General features: G+C 33.5%; 1 protein-coding gene across 5 annotated transcripts in view; it reads left to right on the top strand.

Moving 5' to 3' along the window:
- LOC105317441 (isatin hydrolase) overlaps positions 1-19,872 on the top strand; it is a 38,321-nt gene that overhangs the window by 9,417 nt on the left and 9,032 nt on the right. The window contains exons 1-3 of one of the 5 annotated variants that reach the window (XM_066073139.1): positions 9,488-9,708; positions 14,962-15,132; positions 15,658-16,405. In XM_066073139.1, the coding sequence (XP_065929211.1) occupies positions 9,527-9,708; positions 14,962-15,132; positions 15,658-16,171 (867 nt within the window). In that variant the 5' untranslated portion in view covers positions 9,488-9,526 and the 3' untranslated portion in view covers positions 16,172-16,405. Of the gene's footprint in view, positions 1-220; positions 392-541; positions 1,177-9,487; positions 9,709-14,961; positions 15,133-15,657; positions 16,406-19,872 lie in introns of those variants that run through there. The other 4 variants (XM_034461702.2, XM_034461701.2, XM_066073138.1 and 1 more) reach the window with 4 other exon arrangements.

Genomic DNA, 19,872 nt, shown 5'->3' with positions numbered 1-19,872 from the left:
TCTTTGTTAAAATATTAGTGTTTTCTTCAGTACAGACATTAAAGAATGGTGAAGAAAACTGAAATAAAATTTTCTGCAACACATCAAAAACCCAGAAAAATTTGAGAGAAATATAAAAACATTTACAACAACACATAGGCTTAAGCAAGTCCAGCTATGACACGGACAGGTTATGTAAATGACTATAATGATTGTTGTACGGTTTTTGTTTTAACTTAAGGCTTGAAAACAATCATTTCGCAATGCCGGAACACATGGGTACTCATATTGATGCACCTGCGCACAGTGTCCAAGGAACGTGGAGGACAGATCAAATTCCAATGGAAAAACTGTATGGACCAGGAGTAATCATCGATGTAAAATCCAAAGTCGAAAATAATCCAGATTACAGGTAACCTAGTAGTATAAGACGATATAAGAGAACAATAACAAGACATTTTTTGCTTACCTAACCTTTTAAAAGAAAGCTAAAGCGAAATACTTCCTCAAATCCATTGAATGGAATAAGTAGGTCATTTTTTTAATTCTACCTTTTTTTCAGGGTATCGGTCGCTGACTTGTTGACGTGGGAGAAGAAGAACGGAAAAATGCCTCGACATGCCATAGTCGTGATGAATTCCGGTTGGTCAAGCAGATACCCAAACAAGTCCCTCGTGTTTGGGACAAGCACGCCCACCGATGTTTCCACGTTTCATTTCCCAGGCTGGCACGAAGACACGGTCAAGTGGTTGATAAACAAGCGACAGGTCAATGCTGTAGGCGTGGACACGCCTTCCACAGATTACGGACAGACCACAAACTATCCATGCCACGTCATAATGGGGGAAAACGACGTCGTGGGAATCGAAAACGTGGCCAATTTGGATAAAGTTCCGGAAAACGGAAGCACGATTTACCTGCCGGTCCTGAACATTTTTGACGGAAGTGGAGGACCAGCGCGCGTCTTCGCGACATTTGATGATGAATCAAACAAAAACGACCCCCGCTGCAATCCTGATCAGCTCCAAGCTCTCTGTCGTCTTATTCGTAAAAAAATAATATCATAAGGTATAAAGTAATGATCTAAATAATAAAAAAAATCATTTTCACGATTACTACTCAACTGTTGCTGTATCAATATTTTGCCTTTGAAAAACAGATTTTAACTTTGTAATACTTCTTGTTTTATATTTTAATATAAGAGGATTTTGCAGTGTTCTAACATATAAAAAAAGTTGACATCCTTCGTCAAGTAATTATTTGGCTGAATTGCCTTTATGAAACTCTTTAAAAATTGTCATTTTTGTGGAATACTGGGATATTTTTTGAAATACAGCAAAAACAAAATTAAAACAATAAAAATAATATTTTATTATACATGTACATACAATTATTCGTAAAAAAAAAGTAACTTATGTCATTAACAACTTTGTGTTCAGATTAAATTAAACAAGCTAAGGTGCATGTATGATAATACCTTCAGTGAAAGAATATATCAAACAATAAATAATCAACCATAAATTTATCTTATTGCCTAGGACGCATTATTACTTAAACATCGATAGATCACCGGTCTTATCCTAACACCTTTGTTATTCATATTTTATTGATAACTTCAATTTGGCTTAAAAACAGATGCAGGGCTCTGGTGGCGGTTTATACGTGTACATGTAGATATAAAAATTAAGACACCATATAATTTATATACAATAACGTCAGGTTTCTAGAAGCACTTTTGATCAGATGTGTATACATGTGCGTCATTAAAAGCTTCTGGATTTTTTAATGAAAATGTGAACCTCTCTCCAAAAAAACAAATAGAATAGTGGAGGTTTTCTGCGTAATTAGAAAAATTACTTTTGTTGATTTCAATGAGCCATGACGAATAACCGACATTAAAATAGACGTCAAATTGCTGTCTGACACAACTACCCAACGTTCAAGGTCTTGTTTAATGACACTATTATTCCTATTACGTCATTAAATCAGCTTCTTTTCACAGGTATTAAATATATGTTGTTGACCAAAAAAAAGATAACATTCTAGTGAGAATTGTTACTTTCACATAACGAGGAGTAGAACGACACGATAGACAAACGACCTTTTATTTGGATGGTATATTGAGAGTATTTTTCTTTAGTGCAGATAACGCTGCCATTTCATTTTTATTTCTTTTCTTTTTTTTCTTTTTTTTTGGATAAAATAAAATCGTTCATACGAATTAGAAAATCATTTACATGATTTAGAAACGATTCAAAAACCGATAAAATACTTAAATTTTGAAATCGTTTGTACAATCAAAATATCAAATTTTACCAACCTTCTAAGTCGGGGTAAGTGGGGGTAATATGATATAAAAGCCAATGCATCCGATGCAATTCGGAACAGAAAATGTACCAAAAGAGCAATGTATGTAGAAAATCTAGGACAACGCAAGGAATAAGTTTATGACTTATATGTGTGCAATTGAGTCTAGAAAAATCTCAAGGTTCGTGTCAGATTTAAGTTGGCATCTTTAGGTTCCCGTTGTACATAATTAAGGCACATCAAGTTATGTAAACCTGTTTGAGAATAAGAAATCAGTTTTTGTCAAAGTTGATAATTTGTCCAGTTTTTATCGAAAGAATGGAGAAAAAAGGACAAGGCTTTGTGAATAAGATGGAACGTCACGTAAATCTTTGTGTTTTTTTCTTTGCTATGATGAGCACTTTAGTCAAGACTCTGCCTAGAATCGCGGATCTGAGCTATAAGCAAAACGGTGACACCATCGGTTGGCCCGGAAGTCCGTCTTATAACCTTACGCAACTGTTCCGGGGATATTCTAAAACTTATAAAATATGGTAGGTTTATTGCATGGACATCAACATAATATCTCTCTCTCTCTCTCTCTCTCTCTCTCTCTCTCTCTCTCTCTCTCTCTCTCTCTTATAATACTGAAATGTTGAATCTATTTTTTTGTATATACATGTGCATCGTGTCCGAATTGTTTCATTCTAAGGTCTTCCGTTTAAAACGGAATTACAAATAACTTAAAAACGATAAAGACTTTGTATAATTTTATAGAAGCAAAGTTGTTGATCGTAACAATATCTATCAGGTAAAATCATTGCCACGTCAATTTTTTTACGTAATTAGGGATTTTGAGGGGCCAACGTACTTAAACTTTGACGCAATATATCAAGAGAAGGAGACATATTTTGTTAAGCATTGTAGAGGAGAAAACGTTTGCATTTATGATTCTAATCGATTACATTAATCAGAACACCAGTGTCTGTTCCCATTAAGGATCTAGAGGGCTGGCTCCTAAAATAGTCAATCATTTGTATCTCAAAAATAATCAACAATTTTAGATGAGTGTAAGAACAAAAAATGTTAGTATTCATAAGATCTTTCAAATAACCCCACGAAAAGGGGCTAGCTCCTGAAATTAGGGGCAAAGATACGCGTAAAGTCTATTACACATACCTTAAAAACGATCAAGATTTTGTAATGCATTATAGCAATTAAGTTGTTGATCGTAACAATATCAGTTTGAAAAACTCATTGCCACACCCATTGATGACGTAATAAGGGATTTTAAGGAACTAAAATCTTAAATCTTGAATGTGAAAAAGCTTAACACTTTGTAAAACATTTTAAACGATATTGACAATCGTATACTTTATCTTAAAGGGAGGGGTTGAGGGGAAATTCTGAAATTTCATTGATACTTTAATCGTATCGTTTCAAAATTGAACGGAAGACCTACTCGTTACTCGTTACGAGATCGTGTCTAGTTTGTTATTTTAACCTATACTTTATAATTGAAAAAGAAATAAAACTACATTGCTGGATATTTTGAAAAGGGATGAAAAATTTAAACTGAATCGGATGATTTATACATGAACACGGCCTTAATTCTTTTTTGTTGCAGCTGAGTAGAAAATGATTACAATGATTTTATTAAACCAGTAAGAGGGTGTAAAGGACGTCCTTTATCTAAATTTTGTTATTTAAGTCAAATCTTATTAGATTTTTTTATCCCTGTCCCAATATGAAGGTCGGATAAAAGACTGTTTTGAAAAAATGGTTAGCCCCCCCCCCCCCCCCCCGAAATCAAAAATATCTCTCACTAGCTTATTGGCCAAAAGTCTTAATTTATAGTTATAAATTTTTCGGCTGTTGAGCAATGCATGGTTTAAACAAGTGTAAAATTTACAGATTAAAGTGTGAAAAATAAAAAAATGTGAAGTGCATATGTGGCACTTATACGCTTCCGTATGTGTGTGATAACACTACGAATCAATTTTGTAATGTTTGGTCCAAAACACGTCATTTATGACTTTTTTGTAATGGTTAAAAGTATAATTGCTTAAACTTTTACAATATAAGTAGTAAGGAAACATTTTTTTGAATATAATAAAATGATCAAATAGGATTGGGCGTGATCAAATATTTCCAAACTCCATTTGGGCTTTATTGGATTAGATCACCACCGACCACATTTGATCACCTCCTAATATGGAAAGCATGATTCCTTAGCTCTTAATTATCCCCTAGCGCACCTTGTTGCGAAGGGGATATTGCGTCGATGCTGTGCGTGTGTGTGTATATGTGTGTTCAGTTTGGAAGCAAGTTTAAAAGAAACCCCTTGCATGGATATGTATCAAACGTCGTACACTTATTTGGCTTGGTAAAAGGACAAACCCTGTTAATTTTCAAGTTAATTAGTTGAGTAATTTTTAATATATCGTTAAAAAAACATAATTTTAAACAAATGTTATGTACGACTTGACAATAACTACTTCCGCTTTTCTTCTGTGAAACCAAAGTGAAAGTAAGCAGTTCAAATCAACAACTTGATATTTTTTGGATTTAGATCTGGTACAGGTAAATACAAAAGAAGCAAAGTAAGTAGTAAAGGAGGGTAAGTAGAATGTGGTCTCCTCATTTACATTTACATAACTATATATTCCTAAATAATGCATCCCCCACACAATAATTTATATCGCGAGGGGATGATCCGCTTAGCGGTGCCCAAGTTTATTAAACTACTGTAAATAGAGGATAAATGTAAGGCGTTGAAGTTTTGCATTTAATATGGTAATAAATACAATTAGACACCGTTAACAAAATATATAAAAACGATTGTAATTAGGTATCTTTCTCGTATCAAAAGTCTTGAAAACACTTACTTTGCCATGCCGGCACCTGTTTGAAATATGGAAAACAATCGCAAGTTCTTTTGTAAACAAGCACTTTAAAAGAGCAGTGAATTGTTTTATTTGAGGTTTATTAAAGGTTTGAATTCAATCATTTCGCAATGCCGGAACACATGGGCACTCACGTAGATAGACGCACCCGCTCATTCAGCGCAAGGAGGGTGGACGGCTGATCAAATTCCTATGGAAAATTTGTACGGAGCAGGGGTCATTATAAATGTCAAGTCCAAAGCCGCAACCAATCCAGATTACAGGTATATATATAACCTCAAAATAAAATTTCAATTACAAAACGTGTGTAGAATTGCGCAATTGATTTTGATTGCTTAATATATATGGATTTGTAGCTGCGATGAATTTTTGTACAATTTTAGGCACAACATAATTATCTATTTCTGGCTATTTTGCAAGATTGAAAAAATTAATGAATTGTAAAATTATCCCAAAACCTTTTCAAAATTGAGCTGGCCAAACATAACATCTAGCTGCAATAATGTAGCCCTCTCCCGATTTTTTTTTTCTGGGGGGGGGGGGGGTACAATTCCATAGGATATCCGTAATGGTGCAAGTGCGGGAGTGATTCAACAAATGACGATAACATTTGCATTTCTTACCTGAACTCAAACGTTGTAGATGTCTATGGCATAAATTAATCCAAAAATATCAAGTATAGTCCATATATCGGTTATTTTTCGTATATGACAACAACGAAAGTTGAATTTGTCCGCCATGTTTACTGACCTTGACCAGTTTTATTTTGGGAGAGCCAATGAGAATTCAGGAGCGGATCTTGAACTAAATATAGGAATTCCCCTATTTTAAACATAATTTCCTTAAATGATGTTTTAATGATATAACGAGGTAAGATCGATTATTTACATTGACATTCACGTTATCAAGCCCATCAAAACTCTAAGCGTACATACCATAAAATCACGCGAGAACTGTCATGGCAGCTGAAAAGACGACTGGTAAACATGCTGATGTGTTTAATCTGGTTTTGATTTATATACGGTTAATTTGTTCAACCTGAATTAAAAAATCATTTTATCTAAAGGAAGTCAAATATAAAATTGATCTTTACAGACCGAAGTCAGCCGCATTAAAAAATTATTTTTTGCACCGTTACAGAGATCCTGTGGAATTGTAGCCCTCTCCAGTAAACATCAGATATAAAATATCGGAGAGGGCTATATTATTGCAGCTAGCCAAACATCCTGACAAAAAATTTTCAACAGACGAATCATTGGATCAATATAGTTTGAACATTTTAATTTGGTTCATGGTCGTAAAATGACTTTTTTTAAAAATTGCATGTAATTGTTTTTATTCCACAAAACTAAACCCTACAATGTGTGCAAGTAGGTCAGTTAACAAGCATTATTTACTGTTATAATTTGAGGGTCACTATTGACGACTTATTGATGTGGGAGGAGAAATACGGAGAAATGCCACGACATGCTGTCGCAATAATGAATTCCGGATGGTCGAGCAAGTACCCAAATAAATCCCTAGTGTTTGGGTCCCCCGAACTCTCCAATGTTTCCTCATTTCACTTCCAAAGTTGGCACGAAGATGCGGTTACGTGGCTGATAAACAAGCGTCAAATCAACGCTGTAGGTGTGGATACGCCCTCCACAGACTACGGACAGACAACAAACATGCCATGTCACGTGATTCTGGGACAAAAAAATATTGTTGGAATTGAAAACGTGGCAAATCTGGATAACGTTCCGGAAAGCGGAAGTACGATTTATATTCCGGTCCTGAACCTTTTTGGCGGAAGCGGAGGACCTGCTCGCGTTTTTGCAACCTTTGATGACGAACTTAACAAAACAAACGCCGCTGCCATGGTTACTACCTCCATGGTTTATGTACACTTATTTGTAGCCGTTTTCGTGTGTAAAGTTGTAATTTAGTGGTACATTTTTCTGGAAATAGAAAACCTGATGTTATACACTGTACGTTTTACAGCTGTCTTTAATGTTGGTATTTTTAAATACCTTTTAATATAACTGCAATCTTATTCCTTTAGCTACTTAAGTTATGTATAATGTAGTGACTGTATGTTCTTTTAATTTTTTAAAAGTCTTCCTCAAGGCAATAAAACAGGTTTATGCATCATAAAGAATTGGGGTATAACTGAAAGTACCCGCATACCCGTATATATAACATAATTTAAAATTGAAATTACCAATATTTTAGGTTTACAATAAGCCAGGCAACAACCGATAAGTGCTGCTATGATTGTAACGTCATGACGCCATGAAAAGTTCATGCAGAATTGGACGTTTTCGCTATTCTACAGGTTCATATAAGGAAACATATTTGCAAATGTATATATATAAAGGTGAAAGGTAAGCATTTTACAAATATATACTTTTTCTAAAGATACATGTACATATAATTCTTCATGTAGGTGTACATGTGTATATCATTTACGCTCCCAAAATTGTCTTTAAAAACAATTTATGAATATGACTTGAAAAACATGTTATCAAGCTGGATTTGTTTTGTCAAGAACACACTTTGTCAAATGGTTTTAGTGATTTGTGGTATTACCCGGAGTCGGTTAATGAAAAAAAATGTTTTATCTATATTTATTTTTATAAGATTGGTCTAATTGATTTCACCAAAGTTTACGGGTAGAAATTAAAAAGGCTTACCTTTCACGGTTATATATTTACATCTGCAAATATTTTTCCTTATATGAACCTGTTAAATAGCAAAAACGTTCAATTCTGCATGAACTTTTTCAAGACGTCACAATCACAGCAGCGCTTATTGCTTGTCGCTTGGATTAAACTTAAAATATCGGTAATTTTAACAGTTCTGGCGATTTTTCTTTTTCAAACGTGAATATAAGATTAAACAGCAATGTTAAAAAGTTCACCGGGATATGAAGTTGGTTGGTACGTGATCAAATCTACCGAGTGTCCTTCGGGCTTCACAGAATTTGATCACGTGAACAACCAACTTCATATCCCGGTGAGCTTTTTTAGGTATAGGTTTGTTAAGAAAATTATATATCAAGAAATACGTCGATGTACGACCAAGTATGGTAAAATCTTGTGACTTACTTAATTTTGACTCTATATTCGCTAAGAAAACATGGTAAATATGTTTACGAATATTTTAACCAGGGGGATAACTTAACCATCAGACTAAATAAGCGTAAATTCAGTTTATAACATTACTTTCTGTTTGTTTTTTGATATTTTTTCTTTCACTTTATACTCTATATTTATATAACCCACCTCCCAACGGTACCAACAACTATTATTAACTACTGTTAAATTTATGCTAAGACAATGCATGTAATGTATACGCCAATACACTATAATAAACTACAATAAATTTTTATTCCTTGTGATGATGCTTGCTTGTTGATCCATTCATTTAAGAAAAACTTCGTTTTCTTGTACATGCACATCACTTCAAATTTATACATTTGTACGATGGTACGATTTATAAATTTTGTTATACAATGTATTTACGGGGTTTTTTTTCATATGCATAACTGGAAAAATTTCCAAAACTTGCGTGGTTGATAGTTTTATAAAAATTAAAACCGCGGTATAAGACAAAAATGAAGTATCTTCGAAAAAAACTTTTACAGTGTTTCCATTAATAGTATATGAGAAAACACCAAATACTAGTAATACGTGGTCTGGCATTGACCGTTATCATGGATAGTTTGTGTTAAACAACAATTGGATGATCATGTCAGCATGATATCTCACATTCAGGGGATAAGACATTGGCATACAGAATCAATCAAATATCTGTAGATGTATATTATTAATAACTAATGCACATTTCTCTAGTACAGAATGCAGCTCTGAAAAAGTAACTAAAATGTAGATAGAATGCCGTAGCTCTGTCAGTCTGCTTATTATACATTTGTTTTACAGTTTTGCAGCTTAAGAATTGATATATTAAACTCATCGTATCATGGCCTTTTAATGTAGACCTGGTCATACATTAATTAAAATTCCCACACCCAATAGGTTTACTGAACCCGGATCTCTCCTACCATCTGTTATGATCCGCCTTTTATCAAAAAGATAAATTTGCTTTCTTTGATTTTTATTTCAACCCTTAAGTTTGCAAACCTAACTATTTTTTCATGTCTCAGTACACAGAAATGTCATGAATAACACGTTTCCTTATTAGGTCAGATATTTTTTTTTGGCTATAAAAAAAATTTCTTTCTGATTATTGAATGGAATGTTTTCATCATTCATGCTTGAATTCATTATATTTAAAATTAAACTTACCTGTACAGGTGAGAGAAGATACCGCTACATTGATTTTAAAAAAAAGGAGAAGGAAAGGATTTAGATATGATGTCTAAAAATTGTATAAGCAATGTTCTCTTCTGCATGGTTGCTTTGGTCAGTTTAGTCCAAGCTGTTCCTAGAATTGTGGATTTAAGCCATAGACTAAATAATGCTTCCCTTACCTGGCCTGGAAACCCTCCGTATCAATTCACCGTGCTTTACCGAGGATTTTATGACAATTCATGGTTTGTATAAATGTACTCTCTTTATCGTGCAATTCTCTCTACTTCTAACAAATATGTATGTGTGAATGGTAAATTTAACCATTTATCAGATCCAATGTCAAAATAACGATAGACAAGAAAAAGACGATAAAAAGTAAATTGTCCCCCAAGAGAGCAGTTATTTAGGAGGCGAAGCCGAGGAAAATAGTTGCTGTTGAGGGAGACAAAAAACTTGCTATCGTCCAAATAGTCTGTGAATAGGTATTTTATTATAATGAAAAAAAAAACGTTATTTGTCCGCGATGCAGAATTTCATGACGATAAACAAATTAGAGTTATCGGACTTAATGTAGCGATCGGATTACGTCAAAGGTGTTCCGAGTTAAAAAAAAAAAAAGAAGAAGGCGGGAAATCGAATGCCTCCGGTGAATTGTTTCGATGACTATTTAACACGGAAAGATATCACGGAAACTATTCAACGGTTAGATAGAATATCGTGGTTATTCGTTGCAATTTTACATAGAAAATATTCACAGAGATATAATAAAACGTTATATATACCTTAATGTTGAAAATGCCATGTGAGTGGGCGTCTTCTTTAAAAGGGAGTCATGGTCATGGCTATTCTTATACTGTTTTGATCACCTAATCTTGTAATGCAAAATATTTGGTAAAAGGATATAGGAAAATAATCAAATTTTAAAGCAAACTATTTAATTTTTCTTCATTAAGTATTTGTCAAAGTATACAACAGATCTAATGGTTGAGTTGAAGACCACCCAGTCTCCTAAAGTTAAAATTCCGTGCAGGATAATTACAACGTCAACACAGCAATTTTGTATCCGCCAAACGCAATATGTCCTAGCAGTCCATGTAATATATCATCAAATGCTCAACATAGTATGTTATCATTTTTTTTTTGTTAAGAGTATTAAACAAAGGTAGTTAATAATGTTGGATTGAATACGCAACTAGTCAATTCAATCATCCTAAAACATTGTCGTCTTATGTGTAATTTTCAAAGTTTTACAATTCAGAACAGAGCAATAAACTTTATTTTACTTAATAACGGTTCTGGTTGGGAATTTGGCTTTGCCTTGATTCCAGTCTGTTTTGTTTCATCTTTTATTGGATAGTACTTACCGGTGCAGAAGTTGTAATATTATTTTTGTTCAAAACGCGTTCCAGCATGTCTTTGCAGAAACTGATTTAATTAACATTTTGTAATCCAGGTTGGGGTATAACGCATGAAAAACGTTGCTTTATAAGAAAATAGTTTGAGGTATATTCAATATCTTCTGATGTATGTTTAAACCCTAATGATGGATGTTCAAAATCTTGTAATGAATTTTTCTAAATCTTACGATGTATATTCGATAATTTTGCGGTGTATGTTCTTAAATCTTGTGATGAATATTCAATATCATGTTAAGAAATCAAATACTTGTTTGTTAATCTTAAAGGCACTTTTTTCTTTTCGTATGTTGTCGAGGTCATGTAGTAAATGTGTTGTCCGGATCACAATTAAAATGTTTAAATATCGAAAAGATTGATTTTTAACAAAATACATATACGTGTCTTTAAAAGGTTCTCTCATCATTAACAATGGAATATGATTTTTATCGAACTCGTTGCGTATTTTCTATCCCCTAGCTAAGGCTCGGTGTGCGTGAAAAAGAGTTTACATTTACATGTGAACGTTAAATAGAGCAAATCTAGAGATACACGATTTCATCGAAAGAGTAGTAAAATATATAGAAGCGCTGCTTAGTGATGGCCTACCACGTCTACTTCTGTGTTCTTTTCTTTGCGACGGCGGTCCATTTGGTCCAGACCGTGCCAAGAATCGTGAATCTGAGCTATAAACAAAACAAGGACTCCATGACCTGGCCTGGAAACCCGTCTTATAACTTCACGCAACTGTACCGGGGGTATTCTGAGACTTATGTTATGGTTAGTCTATTGCATGCACAAACTCCATGCTCTCTCACTCTCTCAATTTTTAGGTCGAAAAAAAAATGAATAAAACTCTGCCCGCACATTGGAAGATTTTTTTTATGAGGTTAACTTTTAAAGTAATTTTAATATGCGTGCAAAAAGAATATATATATATATATATATATATATATATATATATATATATATATATATATATATATATATATATATATATATATAATTATTATTATTATTATTATCATTATTATATAGCCGAGCCTTCTATGGACTTAACGACCCCACAAAAATCTGTAAACAGTCAGTAAAAAACCTAATAAGTGTTTTGTTTTGTCGAGGACCTAAAGTTTGATATATAAACAACAACAGATAATATATAACAATTAAACAAATAGGGTTATTTTCTAATTTTGTACTATTTCTCGTCAGTTGTCTGGTTGCCATTTAATAAGATCGGTTTATTACGTCACGGGCAAAGGGGGGTCACTCTAAATATTTTAGGGCTTAAAAATTAAAGGTATGTTTGAACGTTTGTGTAAAAAACAACTCAAATAACGTTACGTCCGCCATGTTGTCATATAAATTTTTACGCCCGCCGTGTAAAGAAATTTATAAATATATATACAGTACCGATCAGACCAAACCTAACAGAAAGTAAAGCCCAACTAAACCCTGGGTTTACTTTCTGGGTTTATTCTGGGTTTACTTCGGGTTTACTAGAGTACACCCAGAATAAACCCAGAGTATGCCAAAAGTAAACCCAGAGTGGACACAGGGAGAAAACCAGTTAAAAGTATACCCTTGAAAACAGACGCTTAGTGTGTATTCGGAATATACAAGGGGCAGAAATTACATGCAGTAGGATGGTAAGATAAAAGACGGGTCTGCTACACACTTCAGTGCGTACTGTTGACCTCAAAAGCAATATGCAAGTAAACCCAAAAATAAACCGCGAGTAAACCCAAAGTAAACCCCGAGCGGACCGAAATTTTCAAAAAGTAAACCCAGAGTCAACCCAGAGTACACCTAGCAAGTAAACCCGGGTTGTTAGGTTGGGTCTGATCAGTACCGTAAGGTCCAAGGCAATATTCAGGGAACAGTTTGTGATTTTACAAGGGTTATCATATTAATACTAATAATTCGGATCTAAGGAGGGTGGACCACTAGGTATTTTAAACTTAATATAATTACCGAAATCTGGCATCGGACACCCCTAATCCGGAAAAACAAATTTTGATCTTACACCCCTCCTCCTGGTAAACTTTTCTGGATCGGCGATTTAGGTTTCACAGATAGCAACGATTTTTAAAGTTCATTTGAAAATCTAATAATTAATTATTAATTATTGATGAAACAGCAATTGAACTCATTGGTGAATGGTTCTAACAATCTATTTACATGTATACAAAGACTGACGGTATCTTCCCCGCCGAAATATTTAGAGAGTCAGAAATTCCCTCTTTGTCACACATTGACTTCATGCTTCACAAACCTTGATCAATGCATAAAGTAGGCCCGATGTATCCTTGATATTTCAGAGAATTAGGTCGCCGACAAAATGTAAACAAAGCTTTATTGCATGCGATGAGCCATTCATACTGAATTTGATTTGTCCGAGTCCCAGTCTCTCCTGCGGCCGATCACAATTGTGTCTATATCCGGCATACGGCAAATTTTACTATCAGCGCACGCATTGCGCCTTGCACTACTTTATTTACCATGCAAAGACAACCTCATTTTAATCTTTACTTAAACGTAGATTACAACAAAACGTTACTTATCCGTTTGCCTTAAAAATAAAACATTTATATTGTCACATAAATAACTAAATAGGCACACGTGTGATTTCAATGGGTTTTTTTTATTTTAGTTCTTAATAAGCATTTTTCCCACTTCAAATAGTAATAGAAAAAAAATAGAAAAAATTGAAGAATTAATATTAAGTGTATCGAGCCCCAATCTATGGCCTCGTTGGACGAACAAACTAAAATTAAAACTTTTTTGTTCATACAAAGTATTGTTTCAACAGAGACAGTTTCTGTGCCAAAGGGCTTATCTAAAACGGAGGTTTTCCCCCTTTTTATAAACAGATAACATATACTGTTACCCACGTGCCAATATAGTAAAACAAAACGTTTATTTTTATCATTAAAAGATTTTTTACTGTCTGCAAACTGTATGCTGATTTAAAAGGAAACACAAACGCTGAATTTGTATTTTTTCCTATAGTCAGATTGGTATCTATTTTCCCCCAAAACGCACGACTAAGCCGTTAAACATTCCAGGGTCCGTGGACTGATATCCATTGCGCAAAATGTGATACAACACGCTGTCTTGTTTTGAATTGCATACATTTACATTTTCAACTGTTTTTGTCTATGATAACATAACAAATCAATTTTGAACTCTAAAAACCAATCACTTCATGAAAGATGAGCGACACAAAATGGGCGTGTCTTATAGCATAACCGAAAAAGGTATTGGCTGCGCCGCGTAGTAATACAGATCATGGGCTACATGAAAAGAATAGTGGCTTTAATTTAATATGTTTTAAAGTGTTAAAATTGGAAATGATATAAATATAAGTAACGAGGAATACATATGTAATTCTTTGAATATTACGAGACAGGTAATAATTTCGGTCGGAGCAATGTCAAATCTATAATAAAGCCCTCGACCGAATTTAGGATCTCATAGTACTCAAAGAATGATTCCTTATATAAATAAACTACTAGCTTGAAGATAATGAAAATAAATTAAGACACTGAAAAATATAAAATACTTTAAATGTAAAAATTTACATCTACCTAGTATGATTCCGTCCTTTTATTACGGAAACATCGTTAACTAATAGTCTATAGAAACAGCCAGACAGAAATCTACACGCCCTGTTTATCGATTGGTCGAAACCTAAAGCGACTTAAGAAAAATTACAGACTGCATTAAATAATCATGATGATGTCAGACTCGAATTCGAAATTTCAAAATACGAATTTCGAATTTAGCTGTTTCTTTTAGTTAACGTCCTGATGTATATTACAATAATTTAGTTCATTTTACTTACTTTTTACAACCAATTGATTAATTTGTTAAAATAAAGAAGTAAATATAAACAATAAGAAGGTATGAAGGAATCCATCGATCATTGCAGAGAAAAATTCTGCAACGTCGCCATCTTCATTTCCCGGATTCATCACCAAAGAAAGCATTTCATTGTTTAAATAGTCATTATTTGCAAGTTCTTTTGCAAAATGGAGACAAGAAATAAAGCAGTTTATGAAAATGATTGTAAAAAGATTTCTATATTATTTTTCAAAGGTTGGAAAACAACCACTTTGCGATGCCTGAACACATGGGTACTCACATAGACGCACCCGCTCATACAGTACAAGGAATGTGGAAAACCGATCAAATTCCCATAGAAAACTTGTATGGAGCAGGAGTCATTATAAATGTCAAGTCCAAGGCCGCAACCGATCCGGATTACAGGTAGCAAAAGTTGTAAAGGACGCTTCTACAATTATTCACTCTGACATCTGTGACTTTTTAGATATAGTTGGGAGGATCAATCCTCAACAGATGAAGTTTTTGGCAAAAACCTGATTTTATTGCCAAAAAAATATCAATCCAATAACTACCAAATTTCCATGAAGATTTTTTTTTCAACCAACATGGCCAAATATTTAAAACGACACAAATATTAAAACACAAAGTTAAAATATTTTCTTTTTTTACACTGATGTAGTATGGAAAATAGAAAATCCTGACAAGTTTTTTTTTTCCATTTGTGTCGATAAAGGTATACTTGACTAAGGTAAATCCACTATTGAACGCTTAAATTTTAATTCAGATATTGGTTTTCTTTTTTAAGCAAGTGAAACGCACTTTGTTTTATTTTTTGCATGATTGATTTATTAAAGTAAGCGAAATTGAACCTTTCATAAGTGTTAGATTTGTTTCATTTGTACCAGTAGGTCATTTTTACAATCACATTTCTTCCCTTCCTTCTTTAAGGGTCACTGTTGACGACTTATTGATGTGGGAGAAGAAATACGGAGAAATGCCACGACGTGCTGTCGCCATAATGAATTCCGGTTGGTCGAGTAAGTACCCGAATATAACACTCGTGTTTGGGTCCCCCAAACCTTCCAATGAGTCTTCATTTCACTTCCCAAGCTGGCATGAGGACGCCGTCACATGGTTGATAAACAAGCGCCAAATCAATGCTGTTGGAGTAGACACGCCCTCCACAGATTACGGAATGAGTTCGACTTTCCCATGCCACACGATACTGGGGAAAAACAGAGTCGTGGGGATCGAAAATGTGGCCAATCTGGATAACGTTCCGGAAAGCGGAAGCACTATTTACATACCGGTTCTGAATATTGCTGACGGAAGTGGAGGACCTGCGCGCGTCTTCGCGACATACGATGACGAACCTAGCAAAACAAACGCCGCTGCCATGGTCACCTGCTTTGCAATCTATTTGTACTTATTGGCTGCCGTCCTTATGTGTAACGTTCTGTAATTGTACAACTATGTAGTGAAATTTACCTGATATAATGTTTACTTTATTTTAAATGTAGTTAAAGCATATCAATACCTACAGGTGGAAAACAGGTGGTTGCAGTGTAAAAATTATTTGTCAATGATTTTTTTTTTCTTTGTAACACATTTAAATTAAGATGTCTACAACAACATACAATGTATATCATTTTCATGACTACTTTCTTTCCATTGAAGGGGGATATTTTGATAGGAATTATCCCCTATTTCTGGCATTATGAATTTTGTGTAACAATTTCAATTTTCTCAATAATTATTCAAGTTGATGGAAATATTTTTCCAAATCATATTTATTAATTTTGAGAACGAAAAACAAATTTCAAATTGTTTACAATATTTCTTTTTTTTACATAGCAATATCATAATTTTATCAATAGATTGCTGAAATTAGCACTTCAAATTTGAAGTTTCTGATTCTAAATTTGAACAAAATATGATGGCACATACAAATTTATCAATGAAATCTTTTTAAAAATTTCATATATCAACTTAAGCATGTGCTTTACATGTTAAACATAAAATTTTCATGGCAACTTTCTAGGCATTTAAGAGAGATACTTCATTAGGAATGACCCCTACCCATTATTCTGGAATTGTGACTTTTTTTTTACTAATTCTGTTTGAGACCATAAAAAAATTAATGCATTATTTAGATTTATCAATTAACATGAACATATCATTATCAGAATAGATATCTGATTACATTTACCACTTAAGATTTTGTACATTTACAATTCTACAATTAAAAATGTCAAATTTCCACCAGCTCATGTTTTGACAATGATAACTTTAGAGCCGTTTACTACGTCACAATGAATAAATGACATCATAGCAATATACAATCAAATCAATTAAGACGTCATAATAGAGTTAACACATCAAAGCATCATTGTAATGATAGTCACGTGATGTATGTCCTTTGCCCCTTAATGTGGTTCGCAACACTTTGGAAATACTTTCTTAAATCAACAGAAATTCACTTGATTGTGAAGGTTAGCATGAGACATCAAATAAAGGAAAATATGTGCAATTTTGGATAGACAGGTTTTTTAAGAAATTTAATTCACTATAAATTAAAGAAATAAGGAATCATTCTTTGAGTATTTTGAGGTGATCATTTCGGTCGGGAGTGGTCAAATCCAGTAAAGCCCGAAAGTATCACTATAATTATGATATTCAAAGAATGGTTCTATAACGCTGATATTTACATAATTTCAGCTGTTATACTATTAAATATTAGATTATTGACATAGTTTGGAAATTTCCATTTCTTTTAATTATGCAAACCCTGATCCCGCCCCAACAATACCATATATCCGGAAATTTTTTCGCGAAATCTTTTATATCGCAAGTATTGGAATACGCAAAAATTATATCCTGTATCATTTTTTATAACAAACCTTTTAAATCGTAAAAAGTGACTGCCGCAAATTAAAATTGGTACAGATTTTCACAATTTTCGCAAATTTTGTGACAAGCGAAAAAAACGGATATACGGTATATTATTTGAATTTGTTGGATTTTACAGTACAAAAACTATTTGTAGAGTTATCAGCGACAAAGACTCGGAACTGCTAGTATGTAAATATATGCCCCAGGCGAACTGAATTAGAGATCTGCAGTTCACAAGCCTGATACTTTGATAACTGTAGTTCAGAATTGTTAAGAATAATATAATGATCTTGACTCTGGTTGCAACCAGAGACCTTGACCTTTGCTAAATATCACGAACGCTTCCCTTTAGGTTGAATTTCGCTTAGAGCTTTCAGGCTTTTTTTAAGGTTGCCGATGGAAAAGATGTTTCTTCTATAACACATTATATTAAAAGACTGTTTCTTTCGGCTTGCAAAATATTAAAACATTTACACAAATTAAAAGAATAGTAGATATATAGTGAGAACACACTGTCATAGGAACATTATATATACCCATATTCCAACAAATCTGATGTTCACCTGATTTATTTGTGCTCCATTTTCAGCATATCTATTTTTGTTTCTTATGAAGCCGAATTTATTAAAAAAAATTGTACGTGAAAAAAAATATATCACTCGCTGTGGCCTTCAACTCAACATTCGACGACGTATTTTCAATTAACAATTGTTATTTCCATACTGACGTTGACTCGATATATCCCAGTGAACTTGAAAAAAAAGACACCACAGAGTCTGCGTCATCTGTTTCATATTTGGATATTTTACTAGACATGGACATTGATGGTAACCTAACAACAAAACTTTATGATAAACGAGATGACTTCAATTTTTCTATAGTCGACTCACCTTACTTATGTAGCAGTAAACCTTCATCACCTGCATATGGTGTTTTTGTCTCTCAGTTGATTCGATACGCAAGGGCATGCTCTTCGTATTTCAGTTTCTAAGACGAAGCAAGCTACTGAAAAAAAGGAGATAAAACAGGACTATCAACAGTCTCGCTTGATGTCATTTTTTCGTAAGTTCCATGGTCGATACAACGACCTTGTCAGCAAGTATAATCTTCCCTGGGTCGCATGCTGACTGACGTTTTTCATACTAATTGTTGGACCATAATTAAAATCACCTAATTGTCTACGGACTTTTCCGATTTGTTTCCCCTATTATGACAAAGAGCACACGGCGGTTGTGACCGGTCAACAGAGGATGCTCACTCCTCCTAGCTAGGCACCTGATCCTACTTCTATCTATTTGGAGGTCCGTGTAAATTGCTCTGCTTTGAATTTGTATTTCGTTTTATGGATTTTTGAGATGGTTCACGATTTGTTATTGTCGTTTTTTCATTATTTATTTATTTATTGGTCATTTTAAAGTTCTTTTCTTTTGAAACAATCACTATAGACTAATATCAATCACACAAAAAAAATTCCAATCATTTTAAGGATGCGCAGAAAAATAACAATTTAATTTATTGTTTTAAAAGTTCGTTACGAGTAACTGCTTTCAATTGTCAGTGTCTTTTTTTATCTGTGCTATAGATGAAAATACATATCAGTTACAAAATGTTGAAAAATCTCAGATTATCTTATTTTGTAATTTCCAACTTTTTTTTCTTCTATTTATGAGGGTGAACATCTAGAAGTTTTGTTACGTGTATATGTTGAGTTATTTATTAGAAGTTTATTTGCATTTTGACTTTGTTCATCAAATAACTATGCATACGTATAGTAAGCCTGCCTTCATACACAGTTAGTTCATATACATTTTTATAAGACATTTTGCATTTCACTGAGTTGTAATTTTGAATTTGTCAAGGAATTGTGTCTAATCATTTTGAAGATCAAATCAAAAGCATTGTTTCAAAGCAATAAAATATATTTAAACTACCCTCTTATGTGTTAAGGATCGATGGTTGCGGCCATTTTTTAGACTGTTTTGATCTCTTTTTGTAGAGAAGTTGTACTAAAGAAAAACGAGGGAACTAAAACAAATTAAAAAGGTAAAATGATTTTTTTTCTTTACAAAACATTAGTTTATAGCTAAACAAACCATATCTTAAAAATTTTATTTAACAAGGCAGATGTGAATTTCAAGCCTCTTTGTTTAAAATTTCGGATCACAAGGTCACTCAATGATACCGTCATTGGGGTTATGTCCAATTAGTCATTGCCTAATTCTACTCAACTCTTTAGCTGTATATACATTATATGTGGCACCAATGTAAAAC

Source organism: Magallana gigas, chromosome 10 (assembly GCF_963853765.1).
Source record: "Magallana gigas chromosome 10, xbMagGiga1.1, whole genome shotgun sequence".
In the NCBI taxonomy this organism is placed as follows: Eukaryota; Metazoa; Mollusca; class Bivalvia; order Ostreida; family Ostreidae; genus Magallana; species Magallana gigas.
Note: the sequence above shows the minus strand (reverse complement) of the source record. Positions and strands in the feature narration are given on the sequence as shown.